Source organism: Coffea arabica, chromosome 11e, assembly GCF_036785885.1.
Source record: "Coffea arabica cultivar ET-39 chromosome 11e, Coffea Arabica ET-39 HiFi, whole genome shotgun sequence".
In the NCBI taxonomy this organism is placed as follows: Eukaryota; Viridiplantae; Streptophyta; class Magnoliopsida; order Gentianales; family Rubiaceae; genus Coffea; species Coffea arabica.
The window spans coordinates 59,813,642-59,834,994 of NC_092331.1; the positions used below are offsets into that span (position 1 = coordinate 59,813,642).

General features: G+C 37.3%; 2 protein-coding genes across 3 annotated transcripts; one reads left to right on the forward strand and one right to left on the reverse strand.

Annotated features, from left to right (window-relative positions):
* Positions 1 to 22: 22 nt before the first annotated feature.
* Positions 23 to 8,368, reverse strand: LOC113717256 (uncharacterized). Its single transcript, XM_072071726.1, has 5 exons — positions 7,787 to 8,368; positions 3,735 to 4,848; positions 3,047 to 3,472; positions 934 to 2,544; positions 23 to 792 (listed from the first exon to the last, which is right to left on the reverse strand). Exons 1-5 carry the CDS (start codon positions 8,269 to 8,271, stop codon positions 115 to 117), a joined length of 4,314 nt encoding a protein of 1,437 aa, XP_071927827.1. The 5' UTR covers positions 8,272 to 8,368; the 3' UTR covers positions 23 to 114.
* A 659-nt stretch (positions 8,369 to 9,027) lies between these two features.
* On the forward strand, positions 9,028 to 16,664 carry LOC140021024 (uncharacterized). 2 transcript variants are annotated; one of them, XM_072071728.1, is made up of 6 exons: positions 9,028 to 9,246; positions 9,465 to 9,975; positions 11,537 to 12,641; positions 13,109 to 13,528; positions 14,179 to 15,795; positions 15,883 to 16,664. In XM_072071728.1, the coding sequence occupies exons 2-6, from the start codon at positions 9,482 to 9,484 to the stop codon at positions 16,393 to 16,395; spliced, it is 4,149 nt and encodes a 1,382-aa protein (XP_071927829.1). In that variant the 5' UTR covers positions 9,028 to 9,246; positions 9,465 to 9,481; the 3' UTR covers positions 16,396 to 16,664. The 2 variants fall into 2 exon arrangements, with proteins under 2 accessions (XP_071927829.1, XP_071927828.1); XM_072071727.1 differs by having other exon boundaries at positions 9,028 to 9,233.
* Positions 16,665 to 21,353: the final 4,689 nt, after the last annotated feature.

Below are 21,353 nucleotides of genomic sequence, written 5' to 3' on the forward strand. Positions count from 1 at the left end.
GACACATGGCAAGCATCCTGTATAACAGAGAAATGGAGTTTGATTGATTAATTAAAACTACAATTTTATCTGGCAACCAAAACCATTGAATTAATTCGTACGGTACAATGCAGTCTAAACTTTTAGCCACCAGGCAAACGCTATGCCTAGAATCAGTGAGATTAAGACAATTAGGCTTCGCTTATATTTAGCATAGCCCAATATCCCTTGGAAGCAATCGGAGACATGCTTCTGCAGTTCTTGCTTATTTTCTCCTCCTGAGCCCGTGATAAGATCACCTTTTCGGGGAGAACCTATGAATCTTCTTAGCCTCTCTGATATGGATTGTTGACTTTGGTCCAACGATTCTTCATCCCCATCATAATCATCATCATTTTCAAATATCAAATGTATTCCCCGCTTCTTCAGCTGCAGCCCTTCAAAAATTGAAAGGTTCTGCATTCCAACCTCTATCTTATCGCCATCTTTTAGTATGGAAACTAAGGGATGATAGTCCTCGTACCGGCACAAATAAGTTTGATCCTCGTCCGTTCTAGGCACTCCTGCCAAGAACATGCCAGAAGTATGTACTGTTTCGTTCAGCCTGAGGATCTTTGCATTAACACCAGGTACTACAGGCAGCTGATGTCGGGAATCAACTAGTCCTCCACAATCCACAGAGATGACGACACCAATGATTACAGCTTTAAGCGAAATGTTTTTGCGTTTCGAAAAGCTAACCACATCTGAAGTTAGCCAGTCTGGAACTTCACTTCCAGGAAAACTCAAAGTGCCCAGATTCTTCAGGGCAACCTGCATTTAAACCCAACAAAAAAACATGCAAGTTCTGCAGATAATAATAATAATATGCATGTGGGCATCCAATACTGCGAACGCAGGGACAGAGATACTTCACCATAAGCTGACTATGAGAGAGAGAGAGAGAGAGAGTACCTTGTCAATTTTCCTGACCGCTTCGGCGCATGAACTGCATCCAACCATGTGCAACCTTCTCAATGATTTTAAACATTCAATACCTGGGACGTCTACCAATTTTCCACAGTTTGCGAGGTTTAGGTCCTGCAAACACGTCAAATTTGAAAGGCTGTGTATGCTTTCGAGTGCTATGCAGTTTGAGGCATTAATATTCAGCAAACTCGAGGGAAGAGGAGGAAGAGCTTTAAGCTTGCTGCAACTGGATAGGAAAAGCTCTCTCAGAACGGAGAGTCCGCTCATGCTAGACGGCAGGCTGAAAAAGTCATTATGACTCAAATTCAGAATTTTCAATGATGTCAACTTCTCAAAATTATCAGGTAGTTGCCCAGAGATCTTCCATGCTCGAGCATCAAATTCTTCTAACGAGATGAGCTTTGAGAAAGAAGGTGGAAGCAAAATCGATTCAGCTTCCCTTTCTACATTTATAACTGGATCTATTGTTTCTGTACTCTGAGCAAGTTGGCCGTCCGGTTTCTTTGCCATTTTCAATATCATTAAGTTCAAAAGCTTACCGAAGGTTTCAGGTAATTCTGTCATAGCAGTCTCCTCCATTAACAGGTGGCGCAAGTTCCTCAAGTCTCCAAATGAATCTGGCAATCTCTGCAAATTCTTACATTTGTTCAATCTTAAGATAAAGAGATTTTCCAGCGAACCTATAGATACTGGCAACTCTGTAATGGCAGCATTTGTTATGATCAATTTCTCCAGAGCCAACATCTTTCCAATGGAGTCAGGAAGTGAACTAAGTAATTTACAGTTCCACATCTCAAGTTTCTTGACTGATATAAGGGCACCAATCTGATCTGGTAGACCCGTAATTTGCATGTCGTCTAGCTGAAGCTCTGTCAAGGAAGATAGCCCCTCGATTGAAGCAGGCAGCATTTTTATATGAAAACATTTTCCAAGTGACAATTCTTTCAAATAGTACAAGTAACCAATAGATGATGGCACAAGCTTTACTGAACTGCCACTAAGATAGAATTTTGTTAATGATTTGAGATTGCCAACAGATTCAGGAATTACAGTTAGTGATCTGCACCACTTCAGATCTAGTGTCTCAAGACTCCGCAAGGAACCAAAAGATTCAGGGATTTCCTCCAATGCAGAATGGTATAGAGAGATTTCCCTCAAAGATATTAGCTTCCCTACGTGTCTTGGCAGTCGTTTCAGTGACGAGCATCTTCCCAAGCTAAGCTTTTCAAGTTTTGTTAGCCTGAAAATATTCTCTGGTAGGTGCCCTATCACAGTATCATCAAGTAGAAGTACCCTCAATGAAATCATGCATTCTATATTCTTTGGAAGACTCCTCAACTTTGTGCAACCAGAGAGGGTTAGAATCTCCACATTTTTAAGTCCCGAAACATCTTCAGGAAATTCAACGAGGCTTGAACAATGATTCAAGTTCAAATGACGCAATGATCGAAGGTTCCCCATTGATTGGTGAATCTTCTCCAATTTGGTGCAGCGTTCCAGGATCAGCTTTTCCAATTTTTCATACCCAGATAAATCAGGGATCTCAGTAATGTTGTTGCAGCGGCGAAGATTCATAACCATTAAGTTATTTGACACCTATAAAGAAATAGATTGCACGGATAAAGGAAAAGAATGACGGATTAAAGTTAAGCAAATGCACATTTGCATTTATTTCCAAAAAGTTAAAAGTATCAAAATGTTTCATCATTTGCATCATTCCTGAAAACAGCAAAACATATAGTTGTCAAAGAAACGGGATGAGACGCATATTGAAGAACTCGTTGTGTTATAAAGGTTCTAGATCACTGCAGGGAGACCATAGTGCAAAAAGAAAGCTTCTCTTTGGTTGAATTATGAATGCAATCAGAGTCTTGCAAGCAGAATCCACTTTATATGTGAGAACAGATCCTTACTAGACAAACCTATACACAATATGTTTTCTTGACTTCCGGGAATCTTAATAGTAGACAAAGGCAAAAAAGCAAAAGATTTGACCAGTTACATCACTTTGACTTTCTTGTATAATGTGTGATGCATGTTATTATCCAAAATAACTAAATCGAGAGACCAACCAAACGATAATGTACATCAGAAGTACCTGTTGAGCATGCCAGCACCATTTCCGTCCCCAGATTCTTTCAATTTTACTTTCTGAGAGATCAAGGATGGCCAATTCCCTTGGGAAAAAATCAGAAGGAAGGCTTCTCAGGGAACATTTTCTCCACTGTAACCACTTTAACTGGGCAGGTAAACGTTTCAAATGTCCTTCCAATTTCACATTGCTGAACTGTAACAGTCTCAGATTCACCATTGATTCAAATGATGTAGCATTAAGTATGACTTCACCATCTTTTGTTGCATAACGGTGATGATGTTCCTTGTATATCTCCCTGAAGTATGTTACTGCAGAGGTAAAATTGGGTGTTTGACGAAGTTGTTGCCATGCAATTGCCCGTGCCTTTATATCCCTAGGGAAGTTCTTCTTTTCAAGGTCTAAGACAATTCCTTGAATATCTCGAGTACCCTGCAATCATCAAGAAATAAACAATTATGCGTGAATGTCAGCATGGTGCAACCACAAAATCCCTAATAGAAAAGGAAGTCGAGAAATCTGTTATGACTTGGAAAGAAGAGCAAAGCATGCAGTATGATTTTCACCATCTTAGTCTGCACACGCATTTTCTTGTGTTTTGGACGGTGCAATCGAGACCAATCATACACTAGTGAGAGACGTGTAAGCAAAAGCTTCACAGGAAGTAAAGGTTAGAATCTCCAATATAACCAACCTTTCCGTTTTGAAAGAGACCCAAAACATCGGCAGGATTCCAGATTCTGCTGCGCCCATAAACATCTGATAAATTTTCCTCTACAATTATCTGTCTTCCCATGTCTCGAATCTGGTCATGCATCCATAACTGCTCAGAATCGATAAATTTTATAAGGGATCTTGAAACAAGAGTAGTAATTGCAGTCTCTACTCCAAAATAAGAGCCTCTCAGCGCATCAATTACATCCTCTCTGTTCATTTCCAAATTCAGAAACAAGCATGCAATGTCAAGAAATATCGACCGCTCTTGAACATCAAGGGCATCATAACTTATCTTCAAGACACCCTGAAGTTCAGGCCCACGGATCTGTTTCAGCTTTGCCAAAGCATCTTGCCATTCCTCTACTATTCTCTTACCGTATAAAAGAGAACCAAAGACTTCTAGTGCCAACGGTAGTCCACCGGTACAGGAGACAATTTCTTTGGACAAATTAAGGAAAGCTCCTGTGGGATTCTCTCTTCTAAATGCATGGTGACTAAAAAGTTTTAGTGACTCAGACTTTCCCAAAGATTTCACTTCATAAATCTTGTCCACAAAATCAGTTGGTAAAACTGCCGCATCTCTAGTAGTAATTACTATCCGGCTTCCTTCAGAGTACCATTCTCTCGAGCCAGCTAGTTCTTTAAGTTGTCCCGCATCATCAATGTCATCTAAAACTAGAAGAACTCGGTTTTGTTTCAGTATCCTCTTCATTTCTAGCACATAAGATTTGGCATCAGAGAAAGTAGGAGGCACCTTGTGTGAAGAAAGATCACCAACAATCTTTTTCTGAAGGAATTCAGGACCATTTTGCCGACTTTTAAAATTTTCTCTAACACTGGAAAGGAAGCTGCGGCATTGAAAGTGTCTAGCAAGTTTATTGTAGAGAGCCTTGGCAAGAGTTGTCTTACCAATTCCACCCAGTCCGTGCAAACCCAGAACTTGCTGGCCATTTTGCTTGACGTCTAACAATTCCACTAATTCTTCCAGACAAAAATCAAGTCCCACAACGTAAGAAGCCACAACCACAGGGGAATTGCTCAGTTCAGCCAGAATCCTTTTGACTATGTTTTGTATCAAATCCGACTCTTCGCTGAGAACAAATCAAATAAATTTGGAACGCATGAGTGCCATTGCGCAAATTAATACCACTAGTCAGCAGTGTAATATGAAGTAAGAAATTGCATTAGCTAAACTGTTGCGATTTCACAACTCTACGATAGCCTATAGTTCTGTATTTAAAAATCTCGCCTGCAGAAGAAGGTTGAATTATAATTAGGATATATTGTCATCTAAGATGCAAAGCTTCTACCAAGTACCAACCCCTCATTCAGTCTCAACAAATTTAAACACATTTCAGCTGATTGAAGAGTAATACTATGGAATATTGGACAATATTGCTTAAATAGAACACATTTCAACAAATTTCCATAGCTTCAGATTCTTCTTTGACAATTTTGAATTAGTCACGACCTTAGCCTTCATGTTATGCATGTTATCGTTGATTTGAAATACATTATTTTATTATTGACCAAACTGCTGCACGTACTATAGTCATCCAAGTATAAAATATAAACAGAAAAGAAAAGTCAAGCAGAAGACAATTTAACAACCAAGACAAGCGTATTATAAAATAGAGAGATAATTGAAGTTATAAATATTAGTATTTTACGTATCATTCAAAAAACCAGTACGAATGGCAAAACCCTTAGTATTTTGGTCATTTTATTTTTCAATTATTCATCAAAATCTGTAACATAAATTGTAGAAACCAATTCATTTACTCTAATACCTTCTAGAAGTTAAATTTACAGTTTGAGCCATTACTTTACTACTATTTATCAAAGTTATTTACCGCTCCATATTTGGCTTGTGTATCTATTTGTACTGCTTAACAACGTTCTATTGTGTATAATAAATTACAACTTTTATGATTTAATAAGTGTAACAATATCATGAATATATAATAAATTTGACAAAACATAATGGTGTTAATATTTGTGTGTTAAAATTTAAGCTACAAATTAACCTCATAGTTTAGAAAAGTTTGAAAAATTTTAGATCTATGATTTCTAAGTAATGTATCCTAAAAACAACTGTCTAAAGTAAAAAAAATAATGCATATATTTTGAAATAATATAACCACGTGCTTTGCACGTGAAGTATTAATAGTAAAGTACAAGTGGATGTAGCAATAAAACTACATGGTGATAATAAGAATATTGTTTTGATGCGGTCTTATTTAATTTGCTTTTTTTGTTCATTTTTGGCAAGTCAATTTTCACAACCTAGGCCCTAGGGTAACCGTTAAAAGGAAAAAACATGCTTAGGATAGCCGTTGAATAAGATTGTACGCTTGTTAACTTCACCAACTCAGCATAAGTTCAACTTTTTTTTTCAGGGAGATAGGTGGGAGAGGAGGCATTAGGGGAGAAGAAATGGGTTGGATGGTATCGGAAAAAAGAATGTAAGTGAGAGATTCTAAAAAAAAAAAACTTGATAACTAGTAACAATCATATGAAAGAAAAAACAAAGGATCGATTCCATTTCACTTTTTCGAGAGGTCGTTCAAAATTGGCTAGAAATGATAATCAAGCCAAGCTTGACGCTGTTTCTAAGTTTGTTAACTAATAAATTAAGTCAAGCTTCAATACATCAGTATTTTGGTCGTTTGGACTCATTTTACACTATAATGCCCTAACCTTTTGAAATTTTTAGAATGCCACAAAGATAATTAATCGATTCCACCTACTAAGTATAAGTCCGCCTACGTGTGTTGGTTCTTGCAGATGGATCCAAGTTCTCATATTTCGCCTCAACGCACAGCCCAATATTGAAACTACGGACACTCACAAGAATTATAGAATTGAAGAGATAAAAATGATTACTTATGAAAAGAGAATAATCAATACAACTGATCATATTGTTGATATCTTAAATTATAGAAGAAAGTCACGCCACAATAAATATCCTACAAGTACTCTACTGACTCTCCTTGGAAAATGCGCTATTTATTTATAGCATAACATACTTGAAAAATTGGAAACTACCACACAAATGATTATCAAATAAAATACTAATTACTCAATAGGAAAACAGCTAAAGATCTTTACTTGACTATAAGAAAACAACTAAGATTTTAAAAGAAAATTCTAGAAAATTGGTTTATTTTGCCACCAATGAGGATTTTTTAAAAGAAGATACAAAAAATTATGGTCCCGACTATATATTTTTTTGACAAAATGGTGTGCCAACTATATATGCTTCCAATTAATTAATCATGCAAATTTTATTTTCTCGAAGAGCTCTCGAAAAAATATACTACTTTCTAATGTCATCTCCCTCCGAAGCCTAGATGGACTACCCGAGCCACAATATAGAGCTACCGCTTGTGTTCTGCAAATCTTTTTCCCATGTTATCTTTTGAGAAATACGTTTCTAACATACCAAAACATTTTCTTTCCTTTTACAAATGCCGTAGTATGAACGCAGGAAATAAGGTATAGTATTAACTTAGAATTTGTCTTGGCTTTTTTTTTTTTATATATATAGTAATACAGTGTAAATTTTGAAACATATTAATTTTTATATTCTTTTGTCTTCATATTATTTTTAGAAGGTATTTGGATGCAGTAAAAAAGATGATTTGCTACAAGAAAGAAAAAAAAAGGCGCAATATGCTGCTGTTAAAAGGTCTTTAGCGGATGTTCGAGAAGTTGATATCGCTATCACCCTATGAAACTCGAACAAACATTAACATGTTCATGTATCCAAGAACCAAAAGCTTGTTCCTTAATTTATGGTTAGGAAAGGCCAATTCTGTATGTCGATGATGCTGCGCTAGGGTTTTCGCTTTTTTTTTTTTTTGTTTGCAATATACTTTTCTTTTAGAGTGCTAATTTTGTTGTAAGAACAGTTTAGCTATCACAAAAACGAAAAAGGATTGCTCAAGAATGAAAAAACATTTGCCGATGAATACAGACGAGAGAAACAAAAAATGAATGTATACGATCATTGATCATGAGCATTACCTGTTGTTATAAACCCATCCAGAAATCCCACCAACTCTTTCCATGGCTTTCCTCCATCTGACCACCTTTTGAACTCCAAACCTTTCCTCCAGAGCTTTAAAATCCTCCTCGAATGGCCCCCTCTGGCGTCGAACATCCGACGGATCAACCCGGTAGAAGACCGGAAGGACGAGTCGTGGGCTTTGGAAGATGTGCGCAAGCTCCTCGAGACACCACCTGGAGGATGCATAGTTATCTGAGATAATGGCGATGGCAGCTGCCGAGTCCTCAATGGCCTCGACTAAGCCTCGATCAATCTGGTCTCCTTGAGTCAATCCGTTGTTGTCTCGGAAAACTCGGACGCCGCTCGTATCTAGGGCCGAGTAGAGCCGATCCGTGAAGTTGTCCCGTGTATCCTCCCCCCGGAAGCTCAAGAAAACATCCCACCTCAACCTCAAGGCGCTGGGTGTTGAGCGTGAAATTTGATCTTCTTCTTCTTCTTCCATTGTCCCGTACCATCAATCTTCAATTGTACATTTATGTTGGTCGGAAGTACAAATTAAGATTGGCCAGTAGTGTCATCATCAGTACCCTATACGTAATGCCTAGACATATAACCGTGCATGAGTAACAGGTAATTACTAATTAGCCCCCGATATTATACAAATTCTTCTGTTGTAGGCGTTACTTGTACTATTATATATCGAAGCACTTTTTTAGTTGGTCTTGGTTTTATTTCTTAGCGGCTAATTAAGGCATCTAACTTTTAAATTCTTTTTTTTTTTTTTTTTTTTTTTGGGGGAGCCTGGAGGGTTGTCATCCGGGGACAAGTATTTGATTGTGGCCCTTGTGGTCGTGCATAATCAAGCTATCTATGAGATGATATGTCTTGCCTTATTTTCTTATGAGCTGCCACCAAATTTGCACTGCAATGCGTGTTCCATTTGTTTTGCGTCTTTTAAAATCATTTTTGAGAAAAATGCAAGATGGCATTTCTCCTTTTTTTTTTTTTTTTTGCTGTCTTTTTCTTGTGCATTAAAACCAAGGAAAAACAGATGGATGAAATCATGACGTCCCATCCAATATGGACCATCCGATGAATTTAGACGGTCCAACGTGTTGTTGTTAGCACGTGCCTTCGCATTATTGGCGTAATAATTCCAATTTCTTGGGTGGAGTGTGGAAAGCAATAATCTGTACAACCGAGAGTTGACAGATCTAGTACCAAATTCAGTCTTAAAAAGAAAAAGACCATATGACTTTTTCAACTTGCTAATCTCAATGGTCAATACTGTTACTCGTGCTGTGACTTTTGATTACTGCGACATTTCGTGGATTTGCTCCGACCAAAATAATTCTTCTAACATGCAACTCAACAAAAAATTTTCTTTGTATTTCCATATTGTTGTTGCCGAATTGCCAATTGTTGGCAACTCAAGCTCAAAGAAAATCACCAGAATTTCTACAGGTAGGGTACAGAGGTAATATGCAGATTTTGTTTGTAGAAGTATTTCCAGGTGCATGTCAAAAAGTTAGAGGCATCCTCAACTATGATATTCGTTGCTTAATATGATCACCAAACAATTTTCGTACTCCTAATACTTATGAAGATGCGAAACTTTTATACTCCATTAAGTATAAGGTGATAGCTTGTTTCAATAACCAATATATTAACGTTCTCCGTTCACTCCGTTTGCAGTCTCCGGCGAATGAGAGATGGGCGACGAAGACGACGATGCTGCGTGGTTCTCATCATCCAATTCAACCCCATCATATCGATTCAGGTGGGACGTATTCCTGAGCTTCCGAGGCGAAGACACGCGCCACAACTTTACAGAACGACTCTACAATGAACTAGTACTCCGGGGTGTCAGAACTTTCCGGGATGATGAGGGACTAGAGAGAGGGGAAGAAATAGCGCCTAGTCTCGTGGACGCGATCAAAGACTCGGCGGCTTCTATAGCGGTGATATCCGAGAATTACGCTAATTCAAAGTGGTGCCTGGAGGAGCTTGCTGTTATTTTGGAGTGTAAGAGGCTGATGCTGCCGGTGTTTTACGAGGTGGATCCTTCGGATGTGAGGCGACAAAAGGGTCCATTTGAGACGGATTTTAGAAACCACGACACCGATGTGGCGGCTGATAAGGTAAGCCGGTGGAGGGATGCCATGAGCAAGGCTGGACGAATCTCCGGCTGGGATTCCAGGACTTGGTACGTACGTGCTACCTCCTGCTGCATTATTATTAACTTCCTCCTGCTCTTTGTCAAAGATATGCTGTAGGGTAGGAGAACTCTTCTTTACCTTCCTTTTTTTTTTTTTTTTTTTTTTTCATTTTTCCCCTTCTCTTTTACCCGTTTGGCAACACAATTGGTTGGAAACTTTTTTTTTTTTTTTTTAATATTTTCCTTTGGATTCTCTAAAGTTAATTTGTTCTTGGCTAAGTTAGGCATTGGGAATTGGGAGCATGTGTAAATTTTCTAATAATCTAAAGATGGGATGAGCTCTCAATCCTCTTGTTTGAAAGCATTCTTCTCATTCTAGGACAAGAAAAAAGAAAACACTACTAACAAAATTAACTCATAAACCTAACACACACTATTTTGTTATACTCTTCCAACATCATCCCTTAAGAAACATTATAAACTCCTAATGAACCAATAACATTTACTAAAGAACAAGACAGTTAAATGCGTTGCTTTTGGCAAGCTCAGTAGACCAGAACGTACAGCTTAGGTGCAACCGTGTAATACTACTAGTTGGATTCATAAAGGTGCATAAAGATTTGTTTAATAGTTAGACTTGATTGTTGTAGAATCTACATAAGTCTGTCTGTTTAATTACTTAATTAATTTATTGCAAGTGATAAAGGACAACAAATTATAATTCCCGCCTTCCTTTATGGTTGGTTATTTATGTACTCACACATAACTGAGAATTTAAAAATTGATTTTAAGCAGTCGTTTCCTTGTCATGAGCTATTTAATGTATATAACCCTAGAGGCTAAATCACATCCCTTTCACCATTTCAATTTAGTTTTCTTAATGGCAGAAAAACGGAAAGTGATTAAAGAGTTGAAGGAAGGCTCTGATTACTTCCTATAACCTAATTGTCCAGAATGACTTCTGCGAAGCAGCTCATCATATTCTCATGATGCGCCAATCAAGTAATTATGGACTTGTTTTCGGTTGATTATTTTAATTGATTATATATTCTGATTTTCGATAATCAGTTTTTGTGATATTGTCTGTTGCTTTTGTATTTTGATTATAAATTTTTTAATGACAAAAAAGCTAAAATTTATAATCACATAAATGGTAGCTTTTACTGATTCTGATTCTTCTCTCTAATCAGTTTCTACAATCACATTTTGTAAAATCTAAAACAACCGAGAAGAAGACCTGTGTGTGTTTCTATTTGTCTAAAATAATTGAACCAACTGCAAGTCAATGCAACACCTCACAACATTTGGGACTTCGAACTAAGAAAAGTTGCATATTTGTTTTTTCTAACTAGCTTACCCTTTTGCGACCCAAATATGGATACCTGTTCTTTTCCCGGACCTAACCAAAAAAAAAAAAAAAAATTAGGGAGGAGGAGGTAATATAAACGTTCCTCTCTGTGGTAAGGCTCGATGCTTGGAATTTGCAACGTTACAAAATTATGATTTTTGGTCCATTAAACTTCACCTAAAAATAAATGATTGCAAAATGAGAATCAAGGTTGATAGACTTTGTGGATTACTCTTGATGATACAGTATTGTTTATGTCAGGAATGAATTAGACCTTATCCATTCCCTAGTGAAGAAGATAATGGCAAAACTGAACGATACGCCCTTAGGCGTGGCCAAATATCCAGTTGGAATAAGTTCACGCCTTGATATACTGTTGAGAAAGCTAGATGTCAAAGGCAATGGTGTTCGAATTATTGGATTTCATGGCATGGGAGGGATTGGCAAAACCACTCTAGCTAAGGCTCTTTTTAATAAACTTGTCAGTCATTTTAAGACAAGGAGTTTTATCTCCAATGTCAGACAAATTTCACAGGATTCTGGTTTGACTTATCTACAAAGCAAATTTCTTGGTGATGTAAACTCAACCGTGCCACCAACAATACACGACATCGCCAGAGGAATCATTTATATCAAGGAAGCTGTTCACGATAAGCCAGTTCTTCTTGTTCTCGATGACATTGATGATGCAAACCAGTTAAACGCACTGGCTGGCGGGAGAGATTGGTTTTATGAAGGAAGTCGAATAATCATCACAACTCGAACTAAGGAAGTTTTACCCCAAAATATTGTTGATGAAGTTTATGAAGTAAATGGGCTAATTTACCCTGAAGCATTACAGTTGTTTAGCTATCATGCATTTGGAAGAGAGAAACCTAACATGGACTTTATGAAGCTGTCCGAGCAAATTGTGAATCTAACAGGAGGACTACCTTTGGCCCTGGAAGTGATTGGTTCTTCCATGTTCTATAAGAGGAGAAAAACGGAATGGATTGATGAACTGGAAAAGCTGAAACAAATTCGCCCCAATCATCTCCAGGATGTGTTAGAGATTAGCTTCAAAGGACTGGATGATCAAGAGAAGTGTGTATTTCTGGACCTTGCTTGTTTTTTTGTTAACAGCAACCTGATTAGAGAAGACGCAATTGACATTTTTAAGGGTTGTGGCTTCAATGCTGAAGTAGCAATAACAGATCTTACCGCCAGATCTTTGGTTAAGATCATTGAGGGAAATGTTTTGTGGATGCATGACCAAATCAGAGACATGGGAAGGCAAATTGTTCAACGTGAAAGCTATGCGGATGCTGGTAAACGCAGTAGACTCTGGAGTCAAGGTGAAATAATGATGGTATTGAAGAATCGTAAGGTATGAACTGAAAAACACACTTCATCTTTCCCTATTTATACTACATTAAGTGTGAATATAGTAAGTGACAGTTCATATTTTAACAAATCAGTCTAATTAAGCTCGAGTTCTTCAAAGTAACTTTCAATCTTGCTCGAGGTAACTGTGGCACCTCTTGATGCTCATACTGAAATTACTACTGCATTGATACATGCCAACCTCATCAGGATTGAAGGTCATTACTTCATTCTGGTTGGATCTATTCTTTGATAACTGGAACCTCTTAGGCAGGGGCATGCTGCCAAGAAGCAAACTGCACCGAAGGCTACAAGTTGCTTTTTGGGAAAATTAGTAAAACAAAATGTCGCTTTCTGGATTTATATTTTATTTCCTGGATCTTAATTATTCTCCCCATGCTTGTATCTTTGAACCTTTCACCGGTTGAATCTGCTGATCTGGCTAATATAGTCCTTGAGTAATTAATACAGGGAACAAGAAGCATCGAGGGCATCACACTTGACTTCGGAAAAAAGCAGGAGTTGAGCAGTGAGAAGGCAGATAAGGTCAACGCAAGAAAATTCCCAGGCTTAGAATCAGCAGTTATATTCTTAAAGAAGCAGTACAAGAAATGTTTTGGGCATACTGCAAAAGAAGATGGAGACTTGCTTAACACAGAGTCCTTTAAGGGTATGGTCAATCTGAGGCTTCTCCAAATTAATCATGCGAAGTTGGAAGGTAACTTCGAGATACTACCTGCTGAATTGAAGTGGCTGCAATGGAAAGGATGCCCTTTGGAAAGCCTTCCTTCTGCTCTATTCTCTAGGGATGTTGCCATACTTGATGTCTCTCAAAGCAGCATTGTGCAGCTGTGGGGTCACAGTTTTGTGGGTCATTGGCAGCAGAACAAGGTTAGTTTCATGATTCAATCACTAAATTCAATTTCCCTGTATATCTCTTCACCTTCCCCCTGAAGAAACAAATAAGAGTATCACTGAAAAAAACTCAAAAAGATAAGTACACATAGGTTTTCATACTGAACAAAAATTATGAGGAAGCCATCAATGAAATATATGAGTAGTTTTATCAAAAATGCATGACAAACTTTGTTCGGCAGTCTTCTATTTTTGAACTTTTTACCACATCCCTTAGATACCAAGAATCCCTTTATAACTTCTTGAGATTACCGTGAAAAGGTACACCAACTCTGCATCTGTGTCAGTTTTTTTGTCTAATTATCTCAGGTAGTTGAACTACTAAGGAGGAAAAGCCAAACTTGTGTGGGGCATAAGAGCCGTTTGCTAGGAGGGTTGAGCCATTTTGTTCTCTATGAGATACATTTCAATCTTAAATGCTCATTAAGTGCTGACTTTTTGCAGCATCATCATTTAATTTTCCGCAGCATGATATTTATGCTTCAAAAAATTTGTGATTCGGGGTAAAAGCTAGACTTATTCGAATATAAACGAACTTCTGGGCTTGGTCACCTTCGTCCTATTAGCCTTTGAAGAATATGGTTAATCAGTTGATCTTTAACAAATAAAAATCTTCTGTTGCATAGATGGCCAAGAAGCTGTTTGTAGTGAATGCCAGTAATTGCTATCATCTAAAAGAGATCCCTGATTTGTCCGGGTTCTGTTTAGAGAAGTTGATTCTTGAGCGTTGCAAGGGACTAGTCAAGATCCATCATTCACTAGGTGATATGAGTACATTGACTTACTTGAACCTCAGAGAGTGTGAAAACCTTTTGGAGCTTCCAAGTGATATATCTGGGCTAAGGAATCTCGAGAAACTCATCCTTTCTGGTTGCATTAATTTAAGGGAATTACCAGAGGACTTGAGTGGTTTGAGATCCTTGAAAGAACTGCTACTTGATAGAACACCTATAATGAAATTACCGGACACTATATTCCGCCTAAAGAATCTTGATGTGTTCAATTTGGCTGGTTGCTATCGTCTAGATCTACTGCCTCATTCCATAGGAAATCTCAATTCTCTGAGGGAGCTTATTTTGAGTGGCACTGCTCTACAGACACTGCCAGATTCTATTGGGAACTTGAGCAATCTCGAGTTGCTAAATTTGAGAATGTGCAAGCCCCTTACCTCAATTGCTAATTCAATTGGCAATCTTACTTCTTTGGTTGAACTTTGCCTTGATAGAAGTTCAATCAAGGAATTACCAGAATCTATAGGTTCAATATCTCATCTCAAGTTCCTTATGCTTGGTCATTGCCGATCCCTCAGTAAATTGCCTGATTCTATCGGCAGATTGTCATCTTTGGTTAGGCTTCATTTAGAAGGAACACAACTGAAGGAAATTCCAGATCAGGTAGGTGCATTAAATAACCTTGAGCAGCTCAAGTTGGGGAGCATTGAACTGCTGGATTCTATACCAGGCTCAATTTGCGGAATGCTGAGTCTGAGAGATGTGGAGTTGGATAATCTCTCAATAGCTGAGTTGCCAGAATCCATAGGCTTATTGGAGAGACTTGACACTTTAAAATTGAACAACTGCAAGAATCTTCGAAAACTACCTGCTTCAATTGGAAACTTGGCAAGTTTGCGGTACCTTTATATGGATAAAAATGCAGTGACTGAATTACCAGATGAAATTGGAAGGCTATTACGTTTAAAAGTATTAAGAATGGCAAAACATCCTGATTCTGGAGCGCCTAATAACAATGGCAGGGAATCCAATCAGACAGATTTGGTTGCAGAGCACCAAATTCAGCCTGTAGTACTTCCGAAATCCTTTTCAGGCCTCTCCTCATTGGAAGAACTGGATGCCCGATCCTGGAGAATATCAGGAAAGTTGTCTGATGATCTTGAGAAGTTATCTTCACTGCAGACTCTGAATCTTGGTGATAACGATTTTCACCTGCTTCCCTCCAGCTTGAGGGGACTTTCTGTTCTCAAAAAGTTGCTTCTACCCAAATGCAAAGAGCTCAAACTCCTCCCCCCGCTTCCTTCAAGCCTGGTTGAGTTAAACGTCGCCAATTGTTATGCATTGGAATATCTAGCTGATATATCAAGCTTGGAAAATCTAGAGGAACTTCAACTTACTAATTGCAAGAAGATAACAGATATTCCCGGCCTTGAATGTTTGAAGTCATTGAAAAGGCTATACACCGGTGGTTGCAATTCATGTTTGCCAGCTATTAAAAAACGACTTTCCAAGGTTCTTTCCCTTTTTTCTTCATCTTCATTCATTAATAGTTGAATTATCCTAAATGACAAGTATAAGCAACTGTTTTACGTCTTGCAGGATGCTTTAAGGCATATAATCTATCTGTGTGTTCCCAGCACTGAAATTCCGAGTTGGTTTGCTCAGGAATTGCCTCGTTTTTCAATTCGAAAGAATCTCAAACTTAAGGCTGTGATTATAGGTGTCGTAGTCTCTCTTGATCAACAAGTTGAGGACAACTTCAGAAAGAAACTTCCAGCCATCGTTGATATACAAGCCAAGATCATCAGATTGAATGATGCCATTTTCACCAAAACGTTGTACTTACTTGGAGTTCCCGACACAGACGAGGATCAGCTATACTTGTGTCGATTTCACGAGTTTCAGCAGCTCGTCTTCATGTTGGAAGATGGTGATAAGATAGCGGTGACAATGAGAGAAAACCCGCGGTTTAATGGCCTTGTGCTTAAAAAGCATGGAATTCACTTGGTTTTCGAGGGCGATGATGACTACGATGAGAATGATGAGGAACTCTTTGATGAATCCCATCAGTCAGTGTCGAAGAGGCTTGCAAACTTCTTCAGTTCCTTGTGATGGATACTCTGTAGCTGTTGACTCTAAATTTCAGATTAAACATTTCAAGTGCGTTTGGAAGTATGGCACACAACTTTACCACTAAATTTTCATGGTGGAATTCTACGTAATCTAACCCCATTATTTTCATCACTTCTTTCGACACTGATACATGATAATGGAAGATGAATCTTCCATCTTTGATGTAAAATGAAGTTACACTTCATTATAGTTTGGGTAAGAGAAAAACAACATGAAGACAATGAAATGATGGGATTCATGTTGGATGATTTTCAACAATGTACTTAATATGATGCTCTGCTTTCTTATTAAAAAAAAATGCAATCCAACCACTTTTTTTTTTTAATTTCTTTTAAAGTAGGGGAATGATGGGATTTGAGAAGTGGGGCGGAGAGAAGAAAGATTTGAATCCAAAATTTCTGATCTGTTGAGCCAACTACCTAGATTATGATAGTTAAGTTTAATTAATATAACGCCGCTGGTTTCACTACAATTGGGCTTTTGGTTCTATCTTAGTAAATTTGGCAAAACTTTTTGATTTCAACCGTTTAAAATCTCAAGCATGTATATATTTGCACTTTCATCAGGACGGGCTGAAACATAGACTAGCATGAAACCAACCGAAATGAAGAACATTCTGGGGCTAGTTTATGATTTCTTGATGATTGAATGGAGATGCATTTGATGAAAAACGAGCTGATGGATATCTGTTTAGAAGGACAGCTTTCAATTTCCATTCATTCTTCAAATCTATTTGGATGGATCAAGAAATCACGTGGTGTCAAATTGTCAAAACTAGTTTGTTTTTATACCAGTACAAAAATGGGAGGTTCAACCTTGAAAAAGAAAAACGAAAAGCTTTACCAGAAACCCTCATAATTTCTCTTCTTTTCTATTTACTACTTTTGCTGCCGTAGTAATAATGATTCAATTAATAAGAGCGAGACAAATCGCTAAATTTCTGTAGCAATGTTTTTTTTTAAAAAAGTTTTTTTTGTCCTTAAAAATTATGAGCATTAATAAAAAAAAAACTAAAGTGAAAAACTAAGTCGAAAAGGAACAGACCTTTGAATTGGGGGCTCATATCTTTAAGGTTTTTGCCCATATTAAATGGAAGGGCCTGATTTTGCTTGAAAATGGAATTTACATGATTTGGGCCCGTTATGCATGGCAGCCTAACATAGTGATGACACGAATGGGGATGACATCGACGATGATGCTGCAGAGCCGCCAGATCCAGCTTCATGGTCAACTCGTTCGTGAATCAACTGCACCGAATCCTTCTGTAAAATTACAGCTATTTTAGCTTTTGGTTGATAAATTGGACGGATGGTCCCCGCTTTCAAAATGATTTTTTGATTCATTCATAAGAGCAAATCGCATTATTTCAATTCTAAAACTCATTTCAGGTGACTTTTTGACTAAAAAAAACATCATGTGACCACCAGAGGATAAAAATTACGGGGAAAAAAAAATTGACATTATATTGTGTATACCCAATCCCATACAAATACACTATATTCTAATCTGTTTGTTTAAGCGCTATTAGAATTAAGTGATTGAATGATTAACCGACGCTTTTTCTTTTTACGAAAACAAAAGAAAATTAATCAGCACAAATCTTCTATCACGTGGTGGTCACGTGATATTTTCAGACTAAAAATCTCCAGAGATAGTTTTTAAAATTAAAATGGTGCGATTTGTATATATGAGAGACAAATTTACGTAATTTTGTAAGTGAGAGAGCAAATAAGTACAAAAGTAGCACGTAAGACGTTGAAATTGCAGATTTTGGTTAGAAGCTTGTTTTGTACCCATTATAACACTATTACCAACCAAATAGTTAATTCTGGATTTTTAGTTGAGTAAATTACTAATAATATCTTGTAATTTTGTATATTAATTATTACATGATCCCTTAACATTTTAAACATCGATCTTTATATATAACCACTCTACAATTTTGTGTAAAAAGTACCTTCTTTAGTTATGACAATTGATTCAGACACTCGAGTGGTGAAATTATAATACAGTATCTATTTAATCTCTTATGATTTTGCATAAATTTCTACTTATTATTTTGCATACATCTACATGATTCTCCTACTGTTTTATGCACAATAGTTAGACCCTCATTCTGTTTCGTACTTAAATAAGGGTATTATTGATATTTCAACTAATAACATTACATAGTTTTTTTTTTTTTTTTTGTCAAATATCTAGCCACCTTACACAAAATTACAAGGAGATTATGTGGGTATTTTGAAACACTACGAGTCATGTGGTAATTGTGCGAAACCGCGAGGGGATTTACTAATAATTTACCATTTTTAGTTTGATTTGTACGGGTGGCAAAAAATATTTAACTCGATCCTTACAAATTAAACCCACCATGAAAGAAACTTGTGCGAGAAAAATAGTCTCCAAATTAGAAAGATTGGCCCATTGGCGCTCGAAGGATGCATCTTGATCTTGGAAAAGAGCTGAAAGAGGAGCGTGATTAGACACCGGGGAAGTGTATGCCTTTTTGCCTAATAAACGATGAGTGTTGGGAGCATATAGAATCCTCATGAGTTTTGGGCACCTTTTATGCTACCTGTTCACTTATTCTCTCTTGCTTTCCATTTGCTACAAACCATGTCGAATTTTAAAGCGCATTGCATAAAGTTGTCGTGTACGAATCCATAAAGAGGATAAGATAATTAATTATGTAATAATACATGCAAAGGAAACACGACTAAACAACATTAGTATTATTAATTTCTTTCGAGACCAACGAAAATTGACTTTCCATGAGTCCCCGACCTGGGAGAGAATAATCAACCTACATAAATGTTAGCCTTCTCCAAGCAATTTTATTTGCCAATAGCTATCAGGATGGATATTATCATCTGCTCAGCTCCATATGTACGTACTCTTACTATTTAAGCAGCTAGCAAAGGGGATTCTCAAAGTGAGACAAACTTACTATGCTGCTTCATTTCATGTTCCCACGAGTCTTTTTTTTTTTTTTTTTTTGGGTTGGAATATTCATGATGCGCATTTAATTTCTTTGTGCAGCCATTCCGACTGAGAAACCTTTTTGGCTTTTGACCATACGAAGTCGATCCTCTCTGACCTATATAAGTTCAGAGAAATTAGGAAAAGAACTATGCTAGAATTTTGGGACGTTGATAGATAGCTAACAAGTATAGCTGGAGATATGCCCTTCGAGCCAATAACAGTGAGCCTTCTTTATGAAACTTCAGTGAGAGTTACTTATGGTTTATGTCATTGGAACCAATGCTCTTGTTTACTGGTTCTAGCATCCGATGTAAATCTCTTTATTCTCTCAATCATCAATACCTACCAAGCAACAAACACAACATTTTGTCATTGATAAGCTCGAGTGAGCGACTCCAGCTGTACCTTTTCTTTTTCTTTTTTCCTAAAGATACTTTGCATTGTTAGCTAGCCTAGCCATTATGCATGTACGTGGTATGTGAGTTTTATCTGAGTTTTTAGCAATCTCGGGTCGATTGGATGATCTGTGTTTGATTGCCTTATGTGTATTTGAGTTCTAAAATATTAACTCTTCACCACGCCATATGCGATAGCAGACAGATTATATCTATTACAGCATCAACTGACGAATCGCAACTCAAAGTAATCCACAAAATGATGGTAACTGCAACTCAAATGGATTGGTTGGTTGTTTTCATATCTCATTAATCCACGCGCATTTGATTAATTCGTAGAATTTTAATTTCTGTCGCCATGCTCTGCGTTATCAGGGCTTTTCTTAAGTAGATTTAACTTGTTCTCACCATTGTGACATTAGAGATATGTTAATATTTTCTACACTGTCAGTGTATATATTAACGGGGTTGAATGAATGCCACATCATTTGAATTTGAATTTAAGCATCAAATGTCGTATATGTAGGATGCATCTAGACCCGCTAATGCATACACTGTCAGTGTATAAAAGAGTTATAAACCAAGAAATACTAACTACTACTTTCTCCGAACCCTACCAGTTATGTGTTATCTGAAGGGCACAAAAAGAGAGCAAATTGTGCCCAAGCACGTGTAATAACCTTTGTTGTGTTGGTGTTAATTATTAATCTTGCCTGTGAAGCCATTTATACTAGTACTGTTTGATCCGAGCATTGATTCTCCAAGAGGGGGCCAACTTTTGTATTTTTCCCTGTTTGTATAATGTCCTCAAAATGATGCTCTATTCAACTGGAGGAAGGTGTAGGGGATATTATTCCGTTTGATCAACAGAACAGAAAAGGAACCAGCTGAAACGATAGACAGTTAATATGAATATATATGTCACACTTCTGCTTGGTTTGCTCCATGGAGGCCGGAACCAGCTTTTCATTTCAATCTGGCGAAGCAACAGGTGCAATCAATCTTGTAATACTATATGAAATCTAGTACAGAAGTTTCTGCTAAATATTCCAATTCCCATCTTCATAAAAGATCATATCTATCTCCATCGTGATGGGATTTAATTTGCAAACCACTTCAACTAAGAGTGGCTCAAGTTATTGAAGCATCTACGTGGGCCAAAGACAATTGAAGCAAAACAAGTACTCAGATATATTATTGTAACTTTAGTAATTTTTATCTAGAAAATTAGGATTTAGCATTGAAATGTTAAATCATGTATATCAAAGAAACTAGCTGGTCAATCTAAACTTTTTGCAAAACATTGATTGTTTTACATGTTAAACTTTCTAACTACGTTCGCCAAAAGTATAATAAACTATTCCGGTGTTTTGGTATACCAGCGGTTAAGTATGTGGGGCAAGGAGGGACACAATTGATTTAAAATCAAAGAGCACCTTTTGTAAAACATTTAGCAGCTAAATGAACATGATGAGAACCCCTTTTCGAGTTTAAGTAAAAGAATTGCCTTTTTTTTTTTTTTTAACTCCAGCTTAATGTACTTAAAAGTTGGCGTGTCTT

What these genes read in the sequence shown, in the direction of transcription:
- LOC140021024 (XM_072071728.1), top strand. Translation starts at nt 9,482, where the DNA reads ATGGGCGACGAAGACGACGATGCTGCGTGGTTCTCATCATCCAATTCA. An exon ending in TGGTATTGAAGAATCGTAAG is followed by an intron (nt 12,642 to 13,108) that starts GTATGAACTGAA and finishes TAATTAATACAG; the next exon opens with GGAACAAGAAGCATCGAGGG. An exon ending in GTCATTGGCAGCAGAACAAG is followed by an intron (nt 13,529 to 14,178) that starts GTTAGTTTCATG and finishes TCTGTTGCATAG; the next exon opens with ATGGCCAAGAAGCTGTTTGT.
- LOC113717256 (XM_072071726.1), bottom strand. Translation starts at nt 8,271, where the DNA reads ATGGAAGAAGAAGAAGAAGATCAAATTTCACGCTCAACACCCAGCGCC. An exon ending in GGATGGGTTTATAACAACAG is followed by an intron (nt 4,849 to 7,786) that starts GTAATGCTCATG and finishes ATTTGTTCTCAG; the next exon opens with CGAAGAGTCGGATTTGATAC. An exon ending in CGGTCAGGAAAATTGACAAG is followed by an intron (nt 793 to 933) that starts GTACTCTCTCTC and finishes GTTTAAATGCAG; the next exon opens with GTTGCCCTGAAGAATCTGGG.